Source organism: Nannospalax galili, unplaced genomic scaffold, assembly GCF_000622305.1.
Source record: "Nannospalax galili isolate Female #2095 unplaced genomic scaffold, S.galili_v1.0 scaffold261, whole genome shotgun sequence".
NCBI classification, from domain to species: Eukaryota; Metazoa; Chordata; class Mammalia; order Rodentia; family Spalacidae; genus Nannospalax; species Nannospalax galili.
Genome location: NW_008345226.1, coordinates 2,233,399 through 2,256,337, shown reverse-complemented (window position 1 = coordinate 2,256,337; position 22,939 = coordinate 2,233,399). Strand labels below are relative to the sequence as shown.

Sequence of the window (22,939 nt, the reverse complement as noted above, 5' to 3'; positions counted from 1 at the left end):
TCAGACAGACATGGTTCCCATGTCAGTGTCTGCTTCCACATCCTGGCCAATGAAGTTAGCTTCGATAGCAGACTTGGGGGTGGCCCTGGTTATATTCCTACTTTTTGTCCTCAAAACCTTATTTGACTATATGACAAAAGATCTGATTAAATTAATGATCTAGAAGGAGGAGCTTAGCCTGAGTTAAGTGACTGTCTCTAATTCCAATGAAAAGTGTCCTTCTGAAAGAAGGGAAGGGAGGGAAATTTCACAGAGGGGAACACAGAGGAGAGGAGACACTGGACCACGCAGGCAGAGATGCCAGCTACTCTGCCACAGGCTAAGAAATGCCAAGCATTGCCTGCAAACACAGAAAGCTAGCAGAGGCAGGGAACAGTCTTGCCCAGAGTGTCAAGAGGAGCACACAGTTTCCAGATCCTTGAGAGAATTTCTGTTGTTTGAGGTCACATCATTCGCCATCTGTCACAACAGCCCTGGAAACTGATGTACCTACCCTGGGATGCTTCCTCACATCAGCCCTGCACCCACCACAGTACCTGTGCATCTCACATGGGATGAAGAGAATGGCTCCAATAATGACAACTATGGTGACCAACAGTCCAGCAGCAGTTAAAAAAATCATTTTCTTATTCATAGGGTTGGATTTATATTTTTGTACTTTAAAAAAGAAATAATTACATGAACTCAATCATAAATGAATCCATTTCTACAGTATACATTATACAGAGACAAATTGGCAACTCAGTACAATAGGATAACCCCTGAAGAAAGCTCTTACCAAGTTACGTGTATCTTTTCATAAGGCAATGGATAAATAGGGTCGTGGAAATATTAATGTAGATGCTAAATGTGTAAGTGACACTGTATTCTGGAATGTTTTAAAGAGGAAGTTACAATACACCAGGCTTTCTCAATGGAGGCATTGAGGCACCTCCTGTGATGGTAGCTCTGTGCATTATAGAACATTGAGCTACATCCCTGGACACCACACAGAAGATGGCAGCAATATCCCCCAGTTATATGTCAATTTAAATATCTTCAGATAATGTCAGTGTTTCCTGAGGAGAAAAATCATCCCAGACCGACAAGACAGTAGTGATGTACAGCTGATGAGAAATAACTACTTTGCAATATCAGAAAGAGAATTAAGTTCTACCTTATATAAAATTAGTAAAACACCTAGAAATTGTGATAATTTGTTTTGATAAGAGGACAGAATAAACATTAACACATACCCTTGTGGAATCCTGGAGGAGAAAAATGCCTAAAACTTTTAACTGAGGTATTTATATAAAAGCACATCGCCAGGGTTCAGGAAGGTTCATGGCAGATGTCAGTGTTCCTGACACAGGCTCACCCTCAAGTGCTGCTGCATTCCAATATAGAATAATGATGACCTAATGATGCTTGCTTTTACTCTTTATTGACCTTTTGGTTGGATTAATGTTGAAATTAATTTTCTGTAAAAGGGCAACTAAGACCAGATTGAAGAGCAGAGAGCAACAGGGTGTGTGACAGAAATTCTGCTGGTGCCTCTTACACGTGACTTTCTCCCTCCTGGGAGTGAACAGATGATGGGGGTAAGAGGGAAATATTTTAAGTATATATATTTCTTTTAATTTTCTTCTAATAAATGATGAACAGATTAAATATAGAAAAATCAACGAAGTATTATTGACCATGATAAAAATCTGGATTTGGGTTATGATCGCATTTCTAGTCACTTTAGCAGGGAGACACAGGCCTAAACAATTATCATCCACAAAGCTCAGTAACTTGACACCCATGTGGGTCAAAGACATATCCATAAAAGTCAGACAGCATCCTTTGGAAAGTTCTCTGAACTTTTGATCTGTTCTTTTACCTCTATCCAGCCCTAGGACTTTTTTCAATGTAGCTAAAAGGAAAAGAATCTGATGTATATGCCACAGAATAGTCCATAAAGCTTTTGCTTGTGTCATTTTCCAATCCTTTAAAAAAATCAGTTTATCCTTACTTATCAAAATCTTAAAAGCAGCAAAGGAAATAAATTCAAGTAATCACTCAATAGTATGAAGAGAAAACTAATTTGATGTTTTCTTAACAAACTCTTATCAAACTTGTGGCTGCTTGTAAGATGATCTGTGATTCAAAATACTTGCATGCTTCTTAAAACAACTGTTTGCACTCCTTTTTCATTACAATAATGAAATACCTGAGGGCGGTTTTATTTTACAAAGAAAACAGGTTTATTTAGCTCATAGTTTTGAAGGTTGAAAATCCAAATGACATGGTGCTAGCTCTAGCACAGGCCCCATGGAACACGACAAGAGCATGCTTGAGTCCTGAAATCACATTTCACAACAGGATGTCAGTGAAGGTTTCTAGGGATAAGACTTTAGATTTTTTTAGTACTGACTCTAGCAGGAACTAATTCTAAGAAACCAGCATTCTCTTCTGAGGATGGGACCACCAGAGACCCATGGAATTCCCACTAAGGCCCCATAATTTAAGATTTTTCACTACCACTTTTAAGGGTTCTTTGACCACTCTGAGGACCAAGCCTGTAATATATAACCTTTAGATAATAAATTTAAACCACATGTACCCTCAGGTAAAACCACCAATGTCAACACAGAAAAGCAAGTTGGAAGGTCACTGAAATGTACCAACAGTTTTCCAGATGAGTTTTTTCTTGATTGCTTCCCATACTATACTAATGTTCTAACATGACCTATATTGACTTATTAAAGTCAGAAAGAAAGTAAAAATATGGCTGACTATGAACAGATCCAGGATTAATTCATTCCATTAAAAGTACTGTTACCCTTTTAAGTCCACACCCTGGAGTGAGGAGATGGAGAGGTAGGATAGTGGGCTCTCTCCTACACACCCATGAGTATGAAAGAAAACATACTGGAGGACAGAAAGGATGATAGAGAAGCAGTCTGACAAGAATAGAGTTATGGAAAGAGTCTACAGGTAAGGAATAAGATGACAGCTAAAACTTAATAGATTTTATACTTAATTCTAGCAGGAAGTTTTTTTTTTTTTTTTAGTTCCAGTAAGACCCCTTCAACTGACCTGCTCAGATGGATTCAGAGTCACAGCCCATCATCTGAACTAAGTAAGGCTGGGGGCCTGCCAATATTCTCTTATTTTTTTATGGGAACCAATCTGAAAATATAGGGAGAGTCCAAAGTATCATTCTGGGAAAAGAAAAGAGTATTTCTAAGTAAAGCCATTGGATTCCCAATTCTAGGGTGCCCTCCAATGCTAATGGAGCTGTCCAGTTTATGCATAATAAAGAAATCTTTGCTGTTGCTTTCTCCGAATTTCAGTCTTCTTTCTTTCCCAGAAAGTCAATTCTTTGCTAGTCTCTCTGAAGGAATCCAGACCCCTAGACATGCCTATCTGATCTACATCAGACCCTCAAACACCCCATTACAATCTGATCCATGATTCTGAAAAGAGATGAGAAGTATTGAAATGCAAGGGAGACTCACAGTAAACAGAGGACAGTGAGAGGTCAGATAACATACAGAGATGGACATTGGATTTATAAAGGAAATAACAAACCGTAGCCTAGAGCGGTGGACAAAAGTGCTATGGAAAGAGAAGCATGCTTCCCTTTGGTCTGGGTATACAACTGAAAGTCTAAATGAAAATGTCCAGAAGCAAAGACAGAAAAAGAAAATTTGGAATCACAGTCCCACAAGCTGTATGAAGCAGATGCTGGGAAAATACCAAGTGCTGATGTCCGACCCTGTGTCATTGCCCATTAGGCTGGGATAAGAAGGGCACAGAATGAACTGATCTTCTGGGAAGAGTTGAAAATTGCACAATAACCCCTCCCAACTCCAAAATACCCATCCACCTATTAGGAGCACAAGATCCAGAGAACCACAGAGCCATATGAACACCCCCTGGAGTTTATCTGAATTGCAACTCAGCATAGCAAGTACACTTAAGCTAAGGCCATGGACACAAGCAGCTCAAGCCCTGGTAAGAATATCTACCTGCATAGGAAAACACAAACTTGGGCATGCCTACATCAGAACCTCAGGCATTGAGATCCAGTGGGGAAGTGAGGAGAGCACCCATCACATGCTGAACACATGTGCTAGCTGAGAAGACTCTGAAGTGACACTCCATGCTGAGGGATGGGAGACTCCTGTTGATGCCTGGGCAGGATTCTACACCACAGGCAACCTGTTTGAACTCCACTGAGACAGGGACACTGCATACAAACCAGTGTGGTCAAACAAGTTTGAACTGGAGACACAAGTGGATGGTTGTCACACAAGTGTTAAACCTATGACAGCTCAGGAAGGGAAAGACATTGGTTGATGCATACATACACACACACACACACACACACACACACACACACACACACACAGCTTTAGTTTTCTAATTGCTCAATTAGGTCTTTGGGTTTTTGTTTTTTGTTTGTTTTTTTGTTTGTTTGTTTTTTGACAGGGTCACCCTAGTTCCAGCCTGCCTGGAAGTCACTATGTGGACCAAGCTGGCCATGGATATCATAAAGACCCAGTGGCCTCCTGAGGGCTGGGTGCAGGCAACAACACCTGCCATTCAATTTGGTCTTATAATTATTTGGCTTCAGCACCTGCTCTACAGTGTTCTCTCTACTGGTTTTCTTGCCTACAACCTGTATACTTTCCCTCTCACTTTGACCTCACTTTCTCTTTCTTTCAATCTCCTCCTCTATATACATACTTCTTAACTGATAGACTTTATGATGTTTATATCCCAACTCCTCATTTCTATTTATTTTTCCCCATCTATTTTTTTTGGTCTTTTTGAGACAGGGTCTCCCTGTAGCCCCAGGTGTCCTGGAACTTACTATGTAGACCAGGCTGGCCTTGAACTCACAGAGATCTGCCTGCCTCTGCCTCCCAAGTGCTGGGATTAAAGGCATGTGCCACACGCCTGGCTCCTCATCTATTTTTATCTCTTGTTCTTATACTAATTCTTAGTCTTACTCAGATTATTTCTTCCATTCCTACATGTAATAACTAATCCTAGTATATACCATGTTATCCATGTCCTCTTTAAAAATTTTTTGATTTATTTATTTGTATTTTATGTGTACGAGTATTATGCCTGCGTGTGTGTAAGTGTACCTGTGTCGTGCAATGCTGGCAGAGGACAGAAGAGGGTGTTGGATCCCTTCAACTGGATTTATGGACAACTGTTAGCTGCCATGTGGGTGCTGGGATTCACACCTGGTTCTTCTGCAAGAGTAGCCAGTACTCTTAACTGCTGATCCGACTCTCCAGACTTGTTTCTTTTGACCTAAAAGGTATTGGAGTTGAGGGAACAATTGTTTTTTAATACCTATTAGTGTATTTTTATAGAAGGTGCATTTAAAAGTTGTGGTTGTTTCTGCAATTAATATTCTACTCTCATGATGCTGGAGACTGTGTCTAGTGCCTTGAGAATTTAACTACTGAACTATACCCCTGGCTCAGAAGGTAGGAACTCTAACCATAATACAACTCAGTTCCACTTGAACATTGCAAATCTTTCAACTGAAAGGGTATGGATTATTAACCATCAGCAGCAGCAGTCCAACCAATGACCTAATTTTAGACATGTAAGTTCCAATGTAGAAACACAAGAAATATGAAGAACTTAATACAAGCAGACATAGCCATACTAATGTTTGAAAGTTATACTTTAAACCAAAATTAGTAAAAAGAAATGAAGAAGGTCATCTCATGTTGCTTAAGAGAACAGAAAATTATAATTCTAAACTTAAATGCACCAAACTTCAGCATATCCAATTTCATAAAACAAATACTCTTAGATGTAACAGCATAGATTGAACTCAGCACAGTCATAGCAGGTGACTTCAGTATCCCAGTTTCATCAGTAGACAGGCCATCCAGACAAACCTTATCAAAGGCACATCATAATTAAATGTCATTGTAGATCAAATAGACTCATCAGACAGCTACAGAATATTCTATCCAAAGACTGCAGGTTCTCATTGTTCTCAGCAGCCCAAGGAACATTATGTAAAATAAACTATATTTTAGCAACTCTTAACAAATACAGAAAAGTCAAAATTATTTCTTAGAAAAATAAATCAAACCACTTTTGTCAAAATCAGGAACAAGGCCAGAGTGGCTATTTTCTAAGTCTTGAAATATTAGCTAGAGCGAGGAGATAAGAGAAAGAAATGAAAGGACTATAAATAAGAAAGGAAGAAATCAGTGTCCCTATTTGAAAGTGATGTACAACACTCTGTAGACCCAATCCTATAGAAAACACTTGAACTAATAAGCACTTTCGACAAAGTACCAAGATATAAAATCAACATGCAAAAATCAGCAGCCTTCCTACATACCTACATAGAGAATATGATGATAAATGAGAAAAGCAAGACCCGCTGGCAACAACTTCAAAACAAAACAAATAAAACGCTAGTAATAAGCCTAATAAAAGACAAGAAATACCTCTACAATGAAAATTTTAAAACATCGAAGAATGAAATTGAAGACATTAGAAGACGCAAAGAATATCCAGACTCATAAATCAAGAAATTTAATAGTGACAATTGCTAAATTACCTAAAGCAGCCTACAGCATGGTACTGGCATGAAACCAGACTTTCGGATGAATGGAACAGAATATAGGATTCTGAAATAAAACCACACAGCTACAGCCACCTAATTTTTGACAGTGATGTAAATAACTTACATTGGAGAAAACATAGTATCTTCAACAAATGGTACCGGGAAACTAGGTATCCACATGAGGGAGAATGAAACTCTATACAAAAATCAATACAGATATAATTTAAAGTAAAACCTGGAATTTTGAGAGTGTTAAGAGGAAAACACAGAAACATTTCAAGGTATTGGAATAAGCAAGGATTTTCTAAATAGAATTCCAATAGCTGAGGAAATAAACCCAAGAATTGAAAACTATGATTTTATGAAATGAAATTACTCACTCAAATGAAACAGTGAAAAGGTAGCCTACAACATGGGAGAAAGTCACATCTGGCAGAGGATTAATACCTGGGATATATAAAGAGCTAAAAAAAAAATACCAAGAATCCAAGCACTCTTAGTCACTAAATGTGCTAATGAAATAAACAGTTCTCAAGAGATGAAGTAGAAATGACCAACAAATACATGACATAATATTCAATATCCTTAGACATCAGGGAAATTTAAAATAAAACAACACTGAGATCTCACTTTCTTCCAGTTAGAATGACTATCATTAAGAAAAAGAAAAAAATAAAAACTAGGAAATGCTGATGAGAGCACAGCAAAGAGAACACTCTGCTGGCAGAACTGTAAATCAGCCCAGCTGCTATGGAAATCAGGATGGGGGTTCCTCAGAAAACCAGCGCTAAAACTACTCCATGACCCGGCCATGCGTCCTGGGTATATACCTGAAGGACTCTAAATCAACATACCACAGACGTACTTGCACATCTATGTTTATTACAGCATTATTCATAATGACCAAGTTATGGAACCCAACTAGGTGTCCATCAACAGGTGAATGGATAAAGGAAATGTAGTATATGTATGACTGAGGGGATTTTTGGCATAAGAAGAATGGAGTTATGTCATTTTCAGGAAAATGGATGCAACTGGAGTCATTATGTTTTGTGAACTAAGTCAGATGGGAAAGATGAATATCATGCTTCTCATTTATATATATGGATAAACAAAATCATGCACATATGACGTGAGTCTAGAAATGAGCTTGCCTGTTTAGTGAAGAGAAATCGTAGATTAAGGGAGGGAGAGAAAGACAATGGGAAAGATGGACTGCTCAAATCATGAAACACTTGTGTGAAAATGTCTGTAACAATCTTATCTCTATGTACAATGAATGTTTGGCAATAAATTTCTTAAGAAAAATAAACAAAAATGTAATGTTCCTAATAATAACTCCATGATCATCAATCTTCTACCAACCATTCAACAAGTCTCAGTAATGTGAAGTCATTTTGTGATCTTAAAAATGATTGTTCACTGCCCGATCAGATAACTCAGCCCTGAAAGCCCAGGTATGCCAATGTAGCTAAAAGTTTTCCCTAATATCAGTCACTATGAGCAGGGCCTGAGGCAGTACCAGTCTTTTCCTTAAAACAAAGGGCTTACAGAAACACTAAGATAACTTTCAAGAGTGTCGACACTGTCTTAAAGGTAAGAGTTATGAAATGTCTTGATAGTTGCACTGTGTTTCCCCTTCTTTCCATTTAGGCAGAACTTGAGAACACTTCTGAAACTGCTAAGCATTTTCAGAGTGCTATGCATTGGGCAAAGCCCTTGAATCTACCCCAATCAGCTCACTTCTATTTTTATGTATCACTGAGGACACACACAGCTTCAAATTCTGAGGAAAGTAAAGTTTATGAAATATACCACGGGCTGTCCTCTGCAATAATTTACTAGTGTTCACTTTTCTAAAGGCTGCAGAACAAATTAAATCAGCATAATTTTACCTGTATAGGTGTTCACTTGTCCTCACCTCAGTGACTACTTTAGGGTCCTTATGGGGAGAGTAGGAATAGATTTTACATTTTAGAAGTTTAAAAGATTAGACTTGCCTCAAAACTTCACTAATTTAGTAAATTTCCTTTTGCAAATTGTTTTGGAAATATGGTTGGGTATAAACTCATATAATCAATCATATAACTAATGATTTTTCTTATTTCTATGACAAAATACTTGGCAAAAAGCAACTTCTGGGTGGAAGGATTCATTTTGACTCATGGTTTGAGGGCACACTCTGTCATGTCAGGGAAGGATGACCACAGGAGCAGGAGACCACTTGCTACTGGACAAATCAGAAAGCAGAGACTGGGCAGGCAGCTGGGCTGGGGTATAAACCTCCAGGATGGCACCAAGAAGTCTACTTCCTACAGAGAGGCCCCTGTTTGCAAAGGCGCCGCAGTCTATCAAAACAGCACCTTACTTGGTCATCAAGTGTTAAATTACATGAGCCTGTGAGAGGCATTTCACATTCAAACCATATCACCTTGTAATGACAATTTTAAACTGTTCAGAAAAAATAAGATACAGCATCAAGATTGACCTTCAGCTTCTTGGCTGTCAGTACAAAGTGAGATCACAGAACAGATTCAGTGGTTGTCTCAGGGCTGTGGAGCTGAACATGGAGGCCAAGTCTGGGTACAAATTGGGCTTTTTCTGTGGATCAGTTCAAACTGGGAAAGTGAAGAGGGACATCCCAGGGCTCCAGAGGGTAAGGCTCTTTCTTTGAACTAATATAGCCTGTGACCATCTGTTTACCAAGAAAAATAGCATTTGAAAATAACAATGCCACAGAAGTTTAAGGTGTTGTTGCTAGTTTTTCCAGTATTCACTTTAAAAGACTTTTAAAACAACAACAAAACTTCTTCTTAGGAATTAAAAATTAGCTGTAGCAATATACCAGAGACAGTATATAATTCAAGGACACTAATACTCAATTCTATATGTGTATGTACTCTTATTTCTTAGAACATCACTCCTCCCAATACAACATAGTCACACAGAATATTTCACTGTATTATCTCCAGAAGTAACAATCTTATCCCTAAAATATAAATGAAAAGTAGAAGGAAATACTTACATAAAATACCAAATTGTGCCCAAAACAGAAGAATGGCCAAAAATGGGAAAATAACAATGAAAATATTTTTACTTAAATAAAACCAAGACGCTGAGGAGAAAGAGAAAAAAAAATCACATTTAGTATTTACTGTAATTACTTTAAATAGTGCTAATAATCTCAAATATATCTTTTATTATGCAGGCAAAAGATTAAAATAATCAAAGCTATGACCCTATTTTATACATGAACATGTACAAAACAAAATTTATGCATAATTTACTCATATAACAAACTATCTAGGAAGGACAAAGTGCTGGGAAACTGGGTGTGCTGCATCACATCTCCTGACCTGTGGTCTGTGGAAGGGCAGTGCAGCTGCTGAGAGCAGGCTCAGTCCACATTGCCAGGTGTGAAAGCCAAGTCTGACTCAAAATCTGTGTGATTGTAGACAGTATGTGAACACCTCTACTCTTCATGCTTCTTTAGCTGCTGCACAGGAATGACACAGACTACATCCCTTGAAGCACTACTGTGACTACTAATAAAGACGATATATGCAAAGACCTATGGCAAAGGTTGGCACACCACATTTTCTTCATTTATCATTTGATATTTAGGTTGGTTCTATCCCTTGACAATTGTGACTACTGCTGCGATGAACATGGGATTGCAGACGTTTGTCCAACCTGTTGATTCAATGTTCAGTAGGTACGTTTTGAATTTGAAATGTCCCCTTCCCCACAGGCTCCTATGTTGATCCCCACAGGTGGCACTATTTGGGGAGATTGTGGAAACTTTTGGGTGGGCTGCATGACTGAAAGAGGTGAGGCGTTTAGGGGTGATAGTATGGCCCTGCTGCTATTTGAGTTACTTGTTGGGATCTGATACTATACTTTCCTTTTGTGCTCACTTGCTCACTTCCACTGACAGAGCCCTCTGTTATACTTTCCCATCACAATCTATTCCAATTTTCTGAAACATGAGCTGAAAAAACAAAACTCCACCCCCTGCCCCCCTAAAAAACCCAAAAAAGAAAAAAAACACTCCTTTCTCCTTTAACTTGCTTCTCTGAGGTATTCTGTCCCAGAGACTGTATTAGTTATGTTCCTTATTTCTGTGACAAAAAGGCTTGGCAGATTAAGGATAAAAGAGGAAGGTTTCCTTTGGCTCACAGATTGAGGGTACAATCCATGGTTGCAGGGAAGGCACGGTGGCGAGAGTACGAGGTGGCTGGTCATATTGCATCCATGGGCAGGTAGCAGACGACAATGAATGCTGGTGCTCAGCTGGCTTTCTTTTATTCAATCCAGGATGCCAGCCTATGGAATGGTGCTGTTCACAATTATGATGAGTGCTCTACCTCAGTCAAACTTCCTTGGGAATACTATCAGAGATAGGCCCATATGTTTTCTTTTCTGAATGCATCAAGTTGAAATTCAAGATTAACCATCACAGTGATGAAAAGACTAACACAGGTTGTATATCAGTACTGGCATTGCTGGATCAGATGGTAGGTCTAGTCTTCATTTTGTGAGGAACCTGCCTAGTTTTCACATCAATAATATGAAAGTGTTCCCTTTACTCTACATCCTTGACAGTCCTTGTTTTTCAGCTAATAGTGATTCTAACTCAAATGAAGCAATATTTTAGTTATTTGTATTTTCTTGATGATTAGTTGAGTATTTTTTACATACCTATAGCCCCTTTGTATGTCCTTCTTTTATAATAAACCCATGCAACTATAGCCACCAAATTTTTGACAAAAATGCCAAAAATGTGCACTGGAGAGAAGACAGCTTCTTCAACAAATGGTGCTGGAGAAACTGAATACTGACATGTAGAAGAATGAAGCTAGATTCTTCTCTAACATTGTTCTCTGGATTGTTCAAGGATGTCAACATAAAACCTGAAGCTCTGAAATAGCTAGAGAAAAGTAGGGAATACACTACAAGATATATGCATAGGTAAGGTCTTTCTAAATAGGACTCCAGAAGCTCAGTAAATAATGCCAAGAATTGAGAAATGATACTTTATGAAGTTAAAATTTTTCTCTACGGCAAATCAAGCTGTTAACTGAGTGAAGAAACAGACTACAGCATGGGAGAAAATAATCAACACATAGAACATAGAATATTTAGGTAAACAACACAAAAAACAAAGCACGAAGAAACAAACAGCCCGATTATTTTAAAAAATGGGGGGGGGACTATAGAACTCTAGATCTGAACAAAGAGTTCTCAAAATAAGAAACGTCAATGACTATAAACACTTAATTGTTCAACATCCTTAACTGCCATGAAAATACAGTTTAACATAACTTTGAGGTTCCATCTCACTCTAGTCAGAATGCCTATTATAAAAAAACAAAGTGACAGTAGATTGTGGTGCAGTTGTAGAGAAAGAGGAACATTTATTCACTTTTGGAGCAAATACAGCCTGATGCAGCAGCTATGGAAATCAGCATGGAGGTTCCTCCAAAAAATAGAAAGAGAACTACCATATGATTCAGCATATACCCAAAGGACTTCATACACTGCTACAGAGATATTTGCTCATCCATGTTCATTGTTCCTCTACTGACACTAGCTGGGAAACGGAATCAGTTTAGATGTTGTATTACTTACTTTTCTGTTGCATAAGACACCGTGACCAAGGCAACTTATAGAAGGAAGAGTTTATTTGGGCTTATGGTTTCAGAGGGATTGAAGTCCATAATGGTGGGGGTGGTATGGTGGAAGGAGGTGGCCAGAGCAGAAAGCTGAGCAATCATGTCCTCAAGCAGGCACAGGAAGCAGAAAGTGACTGGGAATCTGGCAAGGCTTAAGAATTCTCAAAGACTGTCCCCAGTGACGTGCTCCCTCCAGCAAAGCTGCACCTCCCTAAAACTTCCCAAAACACTGCCACCAATTGGGGACAAAATGTCCAAATTCTTGGAGGCTCTGGGGGACATTCTCATTTAAACCACCACATTCCACTCTCTGGCCCTCATAGGCTCCTGACCATAAAAAATGCAAAATGCATTTAGTCTACTTTCAAAAGTCCCCAGAGTCTTTTCCAGTCTCAATACTATTCAAGAATCTAGAGTCCAAAGTCACTTCTGAGGCACGAAGCAATCTCTTAATTGTAAGCCTCTGTAAAATCAGACAAATCATATACTTCCAATACACAATGGAACCAAAATCACATTCCCATTCCAAAAGGGAGAAATAGGGGCACACTATAGAAATACTGGACCAAAGCAAGAACAAAACCCAGCAGGGCAAATACCAAATCCAGTAGCTTCATGTCCAACTTCTGGGACTTTACTTTCAAAGGGCTTAGATGGCTCAGCCCCTCCAGCTTTGCTGCATGCAACACACATCTCTTTCTTGGGTTGGTACCACTCTCTATATGTAGTTCACTTTGAAAGGTGCCTCATGACTCTAGCATCTTCAATTGCTTAGGGTCTTCACTGCCAACCAGGCTTCACCTTCACAGCTTCACACAATGACCTGTCAGGGCTTTCTTTATGCAGGGATGCCGCTGCTTTACACTGCCTGGCCTTGGCAGCTCTCTGAAACTGTGGAGGAAGAACCAATGATCCCTTCATTTTTGCATCTTTCATGCCTCTAAAGCCAGCACCATGTGAATGGCACTGCCCAGTTCAGCTGCCAACCTAGGATGGACCCTGGCCTGCTTCATCCACATTATCAGCTCTTCCATGCTTTGGTTTTCTAGGATCAGAAAAACCTACTGGTATTTTACTTTCACAAGTTGGATGCTTATCTGGATGTGGTCTTGCCCTAAAAGTACTCTTTCCATTGTTTAAGTACAAATCTCTGGGCCTCTCTTTAATGGCTCTAATTGCCTTATCAAAGAGAGCCTCTCCTTCAGCATATACCTTGGCTCCAACATTATGCTCTCTAGTGCTCTTTTTCAATTCAAACTGTACATTCTGCATTTCTTTCTGCCCCACTTGCTCTTTTTCATTGTACATCTTAATAATATTCACCATTAATAACCATGCCGTCATTTCTACATTAGGTTGTCTTGAAATTTCCTCCACAAAAGAAATTAGTCCATTGCTTTACAACTTAGCTTCAGGCAAGCTCTTCAGGCTGTGGGCAGACTCCAACCAGACTCTTTGTCAAAACATCCCAGTTAATGTTTAAGTCCTTATTTCCTTCTGGAGCTACTTTGCTGTCAGTACTACTTTTTTCCAGGCTCCTACTGGAATGGCCTGTTAAGCTCTGCTTACAGCATTCAACCTTTTTTTTTTCTTTTTCAAACTTCCAAAGTCTTCCACATTCCTCCAAAGCCCAACATGGTCAGGTTCTTCACAGCAACAACCCACTCTCTGGTACCAACTTCTGTATAAGTTACTTTTATGGTGCTGTGATAAAACATTGTGACCAAAGCAACTTATAGAACAAAAAGCTTGAGCTTACAATTCTAAGCGTAAGAGTGCATAATGGCGGTGATGGCATAGTGGCAGGGTGGCTAGCACAGAAGGCCAAGTGATCACATCTTTAAGCAGGCACAGGAAGCAGAGAGCTCCTCAAAATCTGGAAAGGCTTAAAAACTCTCAAAGCCCTCCTCCAGTGACATGCTTCCTCCAGCAAGGCTGCACAAACTAAAATCTCCCAAAACAGCTCCACGAGCTGGGGACAAAATGTTCACATATTGGAGCCTATGGGGGACAGTCTCATTCAAACCATGACAGATGTTCATCAACAGATGAATGGAGAAAAATGTCATGCATATACACAATGGAATTTTATTTTATTTTCAGATAAATGGAAGGAACTGGAAAATACTGTTCTGAGTAAGGTCACCTAAGCCCAGAGAAACAAATGCTGTATGTTCCCTGTCATTATGTGGATCCTAACTCCAAATCTTTAGATGTGTACATTTAACTTGGAGTACATACAGAAGCCGGGAAACTAGAAAGGGGCCATTGGAGGGGGTGCCTTAAGAGAGGCTGGGTAGTAGAACACAGGTGATCTGAAAGCATAGAGGGGGAATAATGGGGGTGGAATGATTTAAGCAAGGATGGATATGGGGTGAAGATGGGCGAAGCTAGGGAACAGGAAACCTACTATTTCATAATCTAATTAAAAATACTATTTAAAAGATTAAAAAAGAGAAGCAAAATTTCCTGTATGGTTGAATAATTCTGTTCCTAGAATACATTATTTATCAAACAAAAATCCTGGTGTTAGTGTGGGATACTGCCCTATGAGTTACTGGGCAGGAAGGCCCCACAGACTCCCAAATCAATACTTGTTATCATCATTCCTCTTGGTTGCCCACCACAGCTAGATGATAAGACCCTTTTCCTGAAGATACCACATACCTTAGTTGAAATATATAGAAAAATCAATCTGGAACTGAGCTGGACAATTTCTGCCTTCGAAGTGCTGGAAGATGATGATGAATTGCAGGTGGCTGAGGGAGATAAGGCATCAATGGTCTTGTTTAGTCGACAAACTACAATGCCAACTTTGCCCACTTATCCAGTAGTGGCACAGCTGTTAGTGGGGGTAACCAAGTACTCTGCTTGGAGAAGTGGCTTGCTAATGTATGCCTTGTACTATAAACCCAGTCCAAAAAAAAAAAAAAATCCTTGTAAGGGAGGTCATAGGCAATAGGAGAGAACTCACTCCTATTGTTTAGCTAAAGACACATGGCACCAAACTACATTCTGAATATTTATGTTTATTCCCATAGACAAATGTTACTCTCATCCTTAACCCTGAATATTTCTCTTTGCAGTGAAAATTAGTGAATACAGTGACTGTAGTTGTTCAAGATGATTGGAGTAAGTGACAGCTGATTAACCTTAAACAGGACAATTATACCACTTCCTCTAAGGCTCAGGGAACATAGCAGAAGAGGGAGCAGAAAGAATGTAAGAGCCAAAAGATAAAGTCTGTGAAATGCTAGCCTCAAGGAATGATAGTCATTGCAAATATGATCTCATAGCAGCTGTGAATGCCTACATAGGTCTGCATAAGACTGGGCCTATCAATAACTAATCATGAATTAGAGAGGAGCTCCTAGGGCCCTATCCTTCCTTGATAAACTATTGGCTACTAGTAGACTCTGGGGGAGAGATAGTTGATGTCTTCCATTGTGTTCCCAACAGTGAGTCCACCAGGATCCATAGACAAACCCGTGGCCACACACATGGTCCTGGTTAAAATCAGTAGGTCAGAGAACAAAACAAATGACATGAATGTGGAAGAAGGACCTGTATGAAGGATGTGGGGGCAGAGAAATGACAGATTGGAAAGGAGATAAAAGAAGGTGGGGTGAGAATAAACAGAATATACTGTGTACATGTGTGAAATTGTCAAACTGCAATTCAGTGAAGAACAAAAGAGAAATGTCTCTTTAGGTCTGCTTCCTATTTTTGTTTTTGTTTTTAAAGTGTGGAGATATTTCACATTACTAAGTTCAAAGACAAAAGCCCTCTGACCTATGACCTATGGTCAAGTCTAGTGCACTGTGCTTTGGTTTGTTCTCATGGATAAAGATCTTAGCAGCCTTGCACTCAGGGAGCATGTCTGTTTTTCAGGAGGATCAGCTAGTTTGTTTTGATTTTCTTTTTACTTATTATCATTGAATATTAAATTGACTTCTTACATATTTTGGCTATTAGCCCTTTTATCACAGACAGAATTTTCAAGTATTTCCTACCATTGTTCAGGTTGACCCTTCTCTATGTTGATCCTCTCTTGGCTAGACAGAAATGTAATCTTAGTTGTTTACTTTTTGTTTTGTTGCTTGGAGTTTGGAGGTTTATAAAAAAAAAAAAATTTCTTGCCGGGCATGGTGGCACAAGCCTTTAATCCCAGCACTCAGAGGCAGAGGCAGGTGGATCTCTGTGAGTTCAAGGCCAGCCTGGTCTATATAGTGAGTTCTAGGACAGCTGGGGCTACAGGGAGACCCTGTCTCAAAAAGACCAAAAAAAAAATCTTGTCCATTTAAATGTCATAAAATATTTCCACAGGTTTTCCTCTAAGTATTTCATAGTTTCAAGTCTTACATCTGCATCTTACATTTATTTTTACTTTTTTTATATGATGAGAAATAAGGGTCTAACTAGTTGCATTTTCTGCGTGTGGATATCCAGTTGTTCCAGTATCATTTGTTGGCAAGACTGCCCTTTTCATAATACATGTTTTGGAACAAGACTAGATGCCACTTTCCCCACTTTTATTCAACATACTGGTGGGAGTCCTAGTTAAAAAAAAAAAAACAAAAAAAACAAAACCAGGCAGCAGAAGAAAGTGGCTTCCAAACAGGAAAGAAAGAAGTTGTCGCTGATTGCAGATGACAAAATTTAATATATAGAAACCCCTAAAATAATTAATAGGATAAATAACCTCAGTAATATTCCAGGATACAAAATCAACATACAAAATGAGAAGCAGTCTCTGATTCTATTTCTTCTCCTTTGCACAGGGAATATAGCTAGGACTTGTCAATCCTTGGTCCAAAGGGGAGGTCACAAAATAAAACACAAAAAGGCTAAACAATTAGAAAGACATCAGGAGTAAGGGAGAAAAGTATATGAAAGAAGGTACTTTTGATGATGGTAAGCCAAAATGCAAAGCATATGAGCTTAGGATCCATCACCCAGTCTTTAGACCAAAAACCTGAGAATCATGCCATATAAAAATGAGCAAACAGTAAGTGAATTTCAGTGTGAAAAGTAGAAGGGTATGGCTGAAATAAGAAAAAAATTATTTTCTTAATGATGAAAAGTATATTATTAATTCTTCTCATTGTTGTGACAAAATAACTAGCAGGCAGAAGAAACTGAACAGGGGAAGGTTTTGGTTCATAGCTTCATGTGAGGCAGGCAAGGTGGCAGAGCCAGCATTGTCAGAAGAAGTGGGAGTGAGTGGACACCAGCCTTTGCATGGAGGCAGACCTGAAGGTAGAGTGCCAAGACCAGAGGCAGGCACTCAAGTCTTCCCTCTACTTTTGCTCATTATACCCCACTTCTCAGAGGTTCTACAACTGACCAAAATGTGCCAGCAGCTGCTGGAGTACAAGATAAAGTCCATGAGGCTCTGGGGGACATTTCACATTTAAATCACAGCAGTTATTACATCAGTATTTAGTATAGTAGTAGTAGTAATAGGCAGCTGATTTTTTAAATTCAGTATAATTCCTTCTTCATCCCATTTCCTTCCAATTCCAATAGGATCAGTTGTAAAAGGACAAATAAAAATGAAACATTTATAGAAATCTTTTTTTTTTGGTTTGTTTTCTATTGCTATAACAGAATACCTGAGACTAGGTGATTTATAAAGCAGAGAGCTTTACTCTGGCCCATGATTCTTGAGACTGAGAAATGAAGAGCATGGCATTGTCATCCTCTCAGCCTCCTCCTCATCCTCCTCCTTTCCTCCTCCCTCCTCTTCCTCCTCTTCCTCCTCCCCATTCTTCTCCTTTCCTCCTCCTCTTCTCCTTCCTCTTCCTCTTCCTCCTCCTTTCCTCCTCCTCTTCCTGTTCCTCCTCCTTTCCTCCTCCTCTTTCTCTCCCTCCTCTTTCTCCTCCTTTCCTCCTCCTCCTCTACCTCTTCCTCTTCCTCCTCCTCCTCTTCTTTTTTGTGTGGTCTATGTGTATGGGTTCATGTGTCCCTCCTTTACTCCTCCTCCTTCTCTTCCTCTTCCTCCTCCTCTTCTTTTTAGTGTGGTCTATATGTACATGTTCATGTGTGCACATGTATATATAAAGTTCAGAGGTTCATGTTATTTCTCAGTTGCTCTCCACTTTATTCCTTGAGCCAGTGTCTCTCAGTGAACCTGTAGCTCCCTTTTTGGGAAATACTATCTGGCTACAAGCTCTAGGGATTGGCCTGTCTCCCTCCAGACTCCTACCACCACCCTCCCCGGGTGTAGAGTTACAGATGCATGCTACAGAATCTGACTTTTACTTGGGTTCTAGGGATCTGAACTCAGTACTCCATTCTTGCACTGTAGGCACTTTTCCAACTGGACCATCTTCCCAGCTTGGCATCTGCATGGCTTCTGAGGACAGCCCTGTGCTGTCTTACAATATAACACCAAGTCAAAGAGGAAGAGCACATTCCACAGATAAGATGCATAAAGGGTGACTCTGCTTTAGAGCACTCCACACTAGTGATAACTAATCCACTCCTTTGAGGATTAACCCATTCCCTTAAAATAGCATCAATTTCTCTTAATGACCCAATCACATCTGCCTCCAAACACTGCCACAGTAGCAATCAAGTTTCAGCATGTATTTCAAAAGAGACAAACCACGTCTAAAATATGTCACTTACCATTACGGTATTTTAGCTCTACGGTTGTTATACCTTCTCTGCTTAATTCTGTCACTTCACATGTGTAATTTCCCACTTTAGCGTCCTCCTTATTCAACTTCAGAGAAGCATTTCCTTTCAGAAATTCTGAGGAGTCAATTTCTGCACTCAGAAACTTGTCATTTTTGGTGGATTTGTTTAAAGCTCCATCAAATATTAAAATGGCCCTTTCTTTAAATTTCCATTGTAAATACAAGTCGTTAATCCTTTCTGCCTCAATATTGGAAATGTAGCATGGAATGAGAATGGTTTTGTTGCAAGAGTTGAACTCTACAGATTTAATTTTTTGAAACATTATCTGTGCTGAACCTGGGAAAGAAAAATACAAATATTTCATACTATCATAGAATTCTATACTGCAAGATCTTATATATACTACACATACTTGGAGAGAAACACTTCAGTTGTTCAAGTAAGAAAACAGTGTAGGAATAATGAAGACCAGTAAGGTGAAAAACAGTATCAAATCTTTTCGGTATTAACTTACACAGCTGGTAGAAAGCACTACAAATTCTCAGTAGTACCAAGCATACATTACCATATATTTTGTTAATAAATCCAGAAACTCCTTTGAATCATTCAGGTGTAGTATCCATCTTTGAACTTTGAAGTAATTATTTCTATCCATTAATAAATATATTGTCCTTACAATGGGAAATTTTTGAGGAGAAAATCAACCCTGGTTCTACTACACTTTAATATATAGGTAAAGATAGAATGCTGAAAAATCTGAGGAGTGCAAGCAGGTGATACAACACAGGGTTGTAAGTGTGGTTCTTCCCGCCTGAACACAGTGCTGTGGAGGCAGAGAAGCAGTCTGTCTAGCATATTGTTAAGAAAAGTTGCTTGCTACTAGGGAACAAGAATGTCATAGAGCCTCTGCTCACCTGGGCCCCTAATCTTTTTAGATGGTCCAGGTAAAATTTATCCCCTTTTTAATGATCCTTAAACCATTCCCCTTCAACCTCTCCTACTACACTCGCCGGCAGCATCCTCTCTCCCCATCTAATTCAGACTGAGTCCTTCAGGGAAGTCAGAGGCTTGCAACACTTCCCACTGATAAACTTACCTGCAACCTTCCTCCTTTCAAGAAATAAATTCCCTCACCTGAGAGTTAGTTTTGATTTCTGCCTCCAGCCCATCCTTCTCAAGGATGTGTATGTTACCAACCTCCATATCTCCTTGTTCCATTTATGAAATGTTTTTTTAAGTCATCTTTTAAAAGTGCTTGTATATTCACCCAAACTCTGTCACCAGGACTCTATCTGGGGCCCCATAATTCATTACTCCAGCTCTTACCCAAATCACCAATGACCTCTTGTGCAAAGCTGCATGGCCTGGCTCGTTCTCTCTTGACTTCCCTACAGTTCTTGATCCAGTTCCTGGCTTATCTTGCGCTTGTCTCTATCTATATTGCACCTTTTGATTCCCAATTTCCTCCACCCTGTCCTAGCTTTTAACACCCATTCCTTGGCTCCGACTAAAGGTTAGTGCTCCTGAGGGTTTCATAGTCAGCAACTTCTCCCCAAGCATTATCCCTCACTGCCATGGTTATAACAACCAGCACAGGTTTTCTTACTGAACCAGGTCCCACTTTTCTTCTGAACTGCAGACCTTAAATAATCAATGATATGCTACACACTCGGCAAGAGGTCCTACAATTATTTAAAAAGAACACGCTCAAAAACCTATATAACACTGTCCTTCCCAATCCTCACCAATGAGACTTGACCCAAGAGGAGTGCTGGATTCCCCTTTCTCTTTAGCCATGGAGAATTCCTGGTAGGTTCAACCTACTAGTAGCTCCTAAATCTAGCATCTGTTGACTGAGAAAATTAAAGAGTCACCCTTGAACTGCTCCCATACTTCTAAACTGCTTTCATTGTCAACATTTCTATCCCAACCTTAGTGTATTTTCCAGTCCTCAAAATAACTGTCCTAAGTAAAAATGTATTCTTTGTCCATTAACACCCTCTCCTTAATGATACACTTTCCTATTTTCAAGCTGTTCTGGATAGCTTTAGTGTCAACTTGACACACCTGGGTTGAGGGACCCTCAATTAGGGAATTTCCTCTATTGGACTGGCCTGTGACCATGTCTGAGGGGCATCTTCTTGATGAGTGATGTGGGAGGGCCCAGACCACTGTGGGTGGTGCCACCCCTGGGCAGGTGGGCCTATGTTGCATAAGAAAGCAGGCTGAGCAGGGGCCAGGAGAGCAACCCAGTAAGCAGCATTCCTCCATGGCCTGTGCTCCAGCTCCTGCCTCCAGGTTCCTGCCCTGAGTTCCTACCTTGGGCTCCCTGATGAACTGTGACCTGGGAGATGTAAGACAAATAAACCTTTTCCTCCCCAAGTTGATATTGATCAGAGTATTTTGTCACAGCAATGAAGAACTAGAACACAAGCCCATTTATACATTGACATGGAACACAACTGAGGTTCTCCAAGACCATTTCCAGCAACACATGCTGTATTCTCTCATTTCCAGACTAAGCTCCTGTAATAATGACATTCCCCCAGCTCTGTGAATAAGCAAATGCGCTCTTCCTGCCATGCCTTAACACATCTGCTTCCCATCCTATGGAGGGCCACATCCTTCCCTGGATGTATAATGTGTGTTGTGGTTAAGGGCACATTCAACTTGCAGCCCCTACCTAACAGTTGTAGAAATTTACATAAGCTGCTTAACCTCCACACCTAGGTGTCCTTATCAAGCATGAATGGTGATCATCTATACTAACTCACTGAGCTTTTCATAAGATTTAGTGAAATGAACATGAGCACTGCTCACACACATAGCAAGTGCCCAAAGAAGCTGCAGCTCCAGTTTGCCTGCTTTCCCTCTTCGGTCATAGCATCATTAAGAATAATCACCCCATCATCATCCCTGTCTGCTGCCTGAGCATGACTCAGTTGTCCCTTCTTAATGATCCTTGCCTCCTGTTCAAATGGTGTTTCTGCACCTGCCAGCAAATATTAGAATTACTGTTTTCTTTATCTTACTCTTCAGTAGTCTCAGAAGGTAGAGTGATTTCTACGTTGCTATCCTAAAGATCTTATCAAGTGTCCAGAAAGTAAAAGTCCATACATACCATATGAATGTGAAAAGTTTAGATATCAAGAAGTTCAAAACATCGAAATCGAAGTCATATGGGAGAAGGTTCACTCTTCATATTTCAGGAGAATCCCTGGTGCTCCTATCACACTGCTTATGGAATTGTGAAGTGCGTATTTTAATGGAAAAATCTCAAACCAGTTGCATGCATGATAGAAATGTTCCTTAGACATACATATAAGTATATTTAAGAAAGATCTTAGAGGAAGATATTAAAATTGGGTTTGAAGGGTGCATAGGAGTGTGATGGAAAAGAAAGGACTTTCAAGGTAGTGTAATATATATATATATATATATATATAAGAATAAAGAAAATAAGTATCCAAAAAGCAGAAAATTCAGATGAGTGCTAGGAAATAAGGTTGGAAAGATGCTTTAAAAATCTATGAAAGCTTCCTTGAATGTCATGCTGAGCAGTTTCAACTTGACAATAGAAGGTTCAATTCAGATCTACTTTCATTTTAAAAAGATAGAAGTTGGCAGTAGTCTGAAAGGAGACTGAGAACAGAAAGGGTTCGAGAAGGGAGGCCCACTAAGAACCACTGCCACAGTCCAGGTAAATGACAACTCGAGAGAAGGCCCCAAAGTACAATAAGAATCAAAGCAGCAAAAGCAACAGAAGTCCTGTGTGGGAGGTAAGAGAGATAAAATGGGAAAAATGAAAACTGGAAACTAAAATAGTATGTGGAACTAGTCAGGTTGTAGATTAATTATAGAGAAAAGAGGCTTGGAGATGTAGGGAAGATAACCTTTCCGCTGAGCATTAAAAATGCCAGTGGTGCCTTGGAGTGGACATGTCCAGGAGACCTCAGGATATACCACTCTGGGCTTAGGAAGAAAGGTCAGAGTTATCAAGACTTGGGAATCAGCAGGAACGTAGTTGGTCACTGAA

At 39.6% G+C, this 22,939-nt stretch overlaps 1 protein-coding gene across 1 annotated transcript; it reads right to left on the bottom strand.

Annotated features, from left to right (window-relative positions):
- On the bottom strand, positions 1-19,267 carry LOC103740747 (leukocyte surface antigen CD47-like). Its single transcript, XM_008841431.1, has 4 exons — positions 18,892-19,267; positions 9,609-9,698; positions 494-657; positions 1-126 (listed from the first exon to the last, which is right to left on the bottom strand). The coding sequence occupies exons 1-4, from the start codon at positions 19,265-19,267 to the stop codon at positions 1-3; spliced, it is 756 nt and encodes a 251-aa protein (XP_008839653.1).
- Between the last annotated feature and the right edge of the window lie 3,672 nt (positions 19,268-22,939).